Here is a 5,000-nt window from a genome sequence, read left to right on the forward strand (position 1 = left end):
TGCAAAACTGAGCATTAAAGGAAACTCACCCCTACAGCACAAAAGATGCTTAGTTAGCACTTCATTGGCCAGCTGTGTGTGTGTGTGTGTGTGTGTGTGTGTGTGTGAGTGTGTGTGTGAGACAGAAAAGTGATGAGTGATAATAAAAAGAGTCAGTATGGTCAGTAGGATCTCAGTGTCAACTTCCTGCACAAACACACACACACACGCACACACACACACACACACACACGCACAGTCACACACACGCCTCTAGAATTATCATACAACATGTAATTTAATCTACAAGCTCCAGAAGTTTTGGCACCTACCATAAAGCTGGATTTAGAAAGTAATGAAAAAAAGTCTATTGTTATAAGTTATTAATTATTTAGTTTAACACAAACATGGCAGAAGTCCATCCATACACTGAAAAGTTTTGTTTTTCTGTAAAATAATAATAATAATAATAATAATAATAAATATAGCTGCACGCAGCGATGACGGGCCTTCGCACGATTTTTTATCGCTATACGGTGCCTTCCAGAAACAACGCACGGTGGGCAAGTGCATCAAGTGGGTAAATATCAGTGGACTATTTTATGTTGTTACTGACCCATTTGGGGACTGTAGGTAAATGAAACCCCACCTTTTAGACAAACGGGGGCGCTAGTGAGCCACTTAAGAGACACACCTTTGTCTGACCTTTTTGTCCACACTTAACAGCCGACAAATGTGATGTATGTGTCAAATTTCAAGTTAATCTAAGCACGGCAAAAGCCTTAAATATGCCTGAAATAAAAGTAATCTTTGACACGATGCCATGGCAACAGTGTTTGAGATATCAAAAATCCATTCGCAATTTCGCATCTCCAGTATCTCTGAGTCATGGTGGCCAAGTCTGGTCTCAATTGCATGAATCCTCTAGGAGGAGTATTTAAAAGTTTACCGCATGAAGCTGACAAAAAATCCACCTTTGTGACTGACACACTTCCTGGGGCCTGTTGGTGGCGCTATGTCCGAGATTCACAATAAGCACATCGATGCGATCGGAATCCTTGGCCGAACATACACACCGCGTGTCATCACAATAAGACATTTTTTGCTTTAGATATTAGACACTTTCTGTTTCTCTGAATTCGCCATAACTTAGTCGCCTCGTCATGGCAACACCGTTCGAGATATCAAAAATCCCTTCGCAATTTAGCAAGTGCAACGTCTCGGCATCATGTTCACAACGTTTGATGTCAATCGCATGAATTCCCTAGGAGGAGTATTTAAAAGCTCATAGTTTAGAGCGCGAAAGTTGTTCGGGTCGATGAGATCTATATGTGTACCAACTCTCGTACATGTACGTACATAATTGCCCGATCTGTGCCCCAATGTTTGTTTTTGCATTACAGGGGGCGCTACAGAGCCCCCCTGCCACACCCGTATTCCAGCCTTTGTCCAATCCTAGTGTCGTGTGACTCTGTCGTGTGTGTCAAATATCAAGAGTTTTCGAGCATGTTAAGGGACCACAATTGGCCAATGTGTGGGAAAAAAAAAAAAAAATAATACTCCCGATTAAAAACAATAGGTCTTCACACCATTCGGTGCTCAGGCCCTAATAATAATACATGCCACAAATTCTGGTGCTGTAACTGAAGCATGTTCCTATTTACACTTCACCTTTTTTTACACAGGGTGCCAATATATACAAGCTGCTTGTATCAAGTATAGTGATCGAGGACAAAATGATGCAGTGTCTCTCTCTCCTGTGTCTCTCTCCTGTGTCTCTCTCCTGCGTCTCTCTCTCATGTGTCTCTCTCTCATGTGTCTCTCTCTCATGTGTCTCTCTCTCTCCTGCGTCTCACTCTCCTGCGTCTCACTCTCCTGCGTCTCACTCTCCTGTGTCTCACTCTCCTGTGTCTCACTCTCTCTTTTTTGTGTCTCTCTCCTGTGTCTCTCTCCTGTGTGTCTCTGTCCTGTGTGTCTCTGTCCTGTGTGTCTCTGTCCTGTGTCTGTCTGTCCTGTGTCTGTCTGTCCTGTGTGTCTCTGTCCTGTGTGTCTCTGTCCTGTGTGTCTCTGTCCTGTGTCTGTCTGTCCTGTGTCTGTCTGTCCTGTGTGTCTCTGTCCTGTGTGTCTCTGTCCTGTGTGTCTCTGTCCTGTGTCTGTCTGTCCTGTGTCTGTCTGTCCTGTGTCTCTCTGTCCTGTGTGTCTCTGTCCTGCACAGCCGACCTGAACGTGGCTCTAGGAAATTAAACTGAACTAAACTAACACCGTGACGCTTGAGCAAGATTTAGCGACTTTATTCACACTGAAGTTTCCGCTCCTAGTTTAACAATGGTGTGTTTTTTTTCTGGCCTTAAATTTAGTACGCTTTGTGTTGTCTCTTTGTCTTACTCTCTGTTTGACAATCACTTTTCTAAACCGGTTACTTTTACTTCTCCTTCAGACATCGTGTCTATAACTCAGATGGTACTCAGGGACATTTCCCTGTCCTGCAGTCAGGGCAAAAGTGCATTAACACACACTAACACACACTAACACACACCGTGTCAGTGCTCGTCTCACTCTGTATAGAATGTATTTACAAATGAACAATTATTACAGTTCAGGTATAATCTGAGCTTCAAAATCTTACATTAACATTGTCTTCTAGTCATAATCTGGTGCTGCTGGTTTTATATATCTGATTATATCTGTGTTGACATTAGATCTCTCTCTCTCTCTCTCACACACACACACACACACACACACACACACACGCCCACACAGGTATAAACCTGCCCAAAAAACATCATTACGAACGCTCTGAGCACACGACGGTTGTGTAACTATGAAGTTTTTGAATTCCTGTGAACAGTAACGTGAAGATTTTCCCCAAAACGAACTTCACAACAAACAAAGTCTTATAATCACTTTAGAGGCAATACGAGGGAAACACATCACACACTGCGATGGAGAGATCTGTGTGCACCGCAACCTCTGCCTGGAAGTTTTTTTAACCAAACACAAAAAAAAAAAAACAGATTTAATTTTATTCCACATTCACTCAACATGAGGAATTTGGTGTAAACGTATTCAAACTGTCATAATATCGATATCATGACCACTGTATCATCAGAACTGATAATCCAATATGGACACCTGAAGACACCTTCAACATCTCTATGAATACGGAGCACAGCCATGAAAACAAGGGATCAAATGATCATGGGACAAAGTGTACATCTTCTGTTATGACTGCTTGAAAGCTTTCCAAGATCAACATTACAGCTAAAATAGCTAAGACTGTGTGTGTGTGTGTGTGTGTGTGTGTGTGTGTGTGTGTGTGTGTGTTCAATAATGAGTCATAGAAACCAAACACAGAGTTATCAACAGCCAATTTATGAAGGTAAAGTACAAGATAACAGAAGCACACACACACACACACACACACACGTTTGAATTCATAATACTCATTAAATGGCACCCAAAAAATCAGGGAGTAGCACTGTGTGTGTGTGTGTGTGTGTGTGTGTGTGTGTGTGCGGTAAATCCTAACTCTGTCAGCAGTGAAATGCTCAACACATGAAACATTATCATTGTCTAGCGTTGATTATTTTCATGCAACCATCTGTTATGAGATGATTCAATAAAACCAGCCGCTTCACCCCGAGTGTCAGGTCTCACTACTGCTCACTATCTGCATCACTATGGTGTTAAAGGTGGACACTGGACCAAACCATCCCAGAGACGCGGACCGGGACAGTTCACTTCAGACCGAAATACTTAAATCCTATTGCAAGGTTGGAATATAAAGAGATGGTAGAACTTCGAGTATCTTATACGACATTATGCCAAAACACCCACGCTCACGCACACGCACACCCACACGCACACCCACACACACACACACTCACCCATCCTTCGAAGGTCTCCTCGGAGCTGGAGCCCTTCCTCAGGTCCTCGATCTGCAGGGTGCAATTGGCCACAAAGTCGTCGTAGCCGATCGGTGACTCGTGGAAGACGGCGAACTCCAGTCTCTCTGCGCGACTCACACACGCGCTGAACTCTTCGTTGTAGGTTGGCGCGTTGGTGCGCGGTTTGGAGCGCGTCTGACCCACCGCGCCATCGTCCACCTTCACCACCACGTACGGGTCCAGACTCGCGGCCGCGCCCAGGTGCAGGTTCAGTCCCAGACCGGCTTTACCAAAAGCGGCTACGTGGCGCGTGGACGCGCTGGTGGGCTTCAGGTCCACGGCCTCGCCCACGCGCACCTTCAGGGAGCCGGTGAAGCGCATTTAATCCACGAAATCAAAACAAAAACAAAAACAAAAACAAGGGAAGCGGAAGCCGAGGGTCAGAGAGAGCAGCGCGGAGACATGACCCTCTCCGTCACTGCAGTCCGGTGCGTGCTCCCGGTTCTATAGGCAGGTGTAGCGCGAGCGATTAGAATAAAAGGAGGAAGAGTTTAGTTCTGTGTGTGTGTCTGTGTGTGTCTGTGTGTGTGCGGAAGAGACCGAACATAAAGAGGAAGTGTGAGAGCACACAGCATGTCAATCTCTTGCATTAATGCGTAATTGCGCATTCAACTGAAACGTTTTAAAAACATAACTCGATCTAAAATAAAATGGAAATGCGCATGACCTAAAAGCACAAACAGATCTACTTAAACAGAGCTCTGCTTTAGTTTCCCTGCTGTCAATAACACGTTTATACTTTGTACAGAATATGATCCGATTTTTTTAATGAACGCTCACGGAACACGTCCTGGATCTTACACACAACTGTTGGGTTGCTGCAGAAGTTTAGTGTAGATTGTAGTGTTTTTGCTCGTGGTTAAAAAAAAAGTCAAGTGGCAGAAGCTCATGGATGTAAAACATCGTGTAGATACAAATCAGCAGCTCGGGTGAAGTTCACGTCAGACATCAGAATGCGGAGAAAATGTGATCTCGGTGATTTCCAGTGTGACCTGATTGTCAGTGCTGGACAGGCTGCTTGAAGTATTTATATAACTGCTGATCACAGGGGATTTTCACACCCATCAGTTTCTT

General features: G+C 44.3%; 1 protein-coding gene across 1 annotated transcript in view; it reads right to left on the minus strand.

Moving 5' to 3' along the window:
• The window catches only part of prkcha (protein kinase C, eta, a), a 16,328-nt gene extending 11,743 nt beyond the window's left edge, over positions 1 to 4,585 (minus strand). The window contains exon 1 of the mRNA XM_060871622.1: positions 3,867 to 4,585. Within this exon, the coding sequence (XP_060727605.1) occupies positions 3,867 to 4,247 (381 nt within the window). The 5' untranslated portion in view covers positions 4,248 to 4,585. The remainder of the gene's footprint in view (positions 1 to 3,866) is intronic.
• Between the last annotated feature and the right edge of the window lie 415 nt (positions 4,586 to 5,000).

Source organism: Tachysurus vachellii, chromosome 6, assembly GCF_030014155.1.
Source record: "Tachysurus vachellii isolate PV-2020 chromosome 6, HZAU_Pvac_v1, whole genome shotgun sequence".
NCBI lineage: Eukaryota > Metazoa > Chordata > Actinopteri > Siluriformes > Bagridae > Tachysurus > Tachysurus vachellii.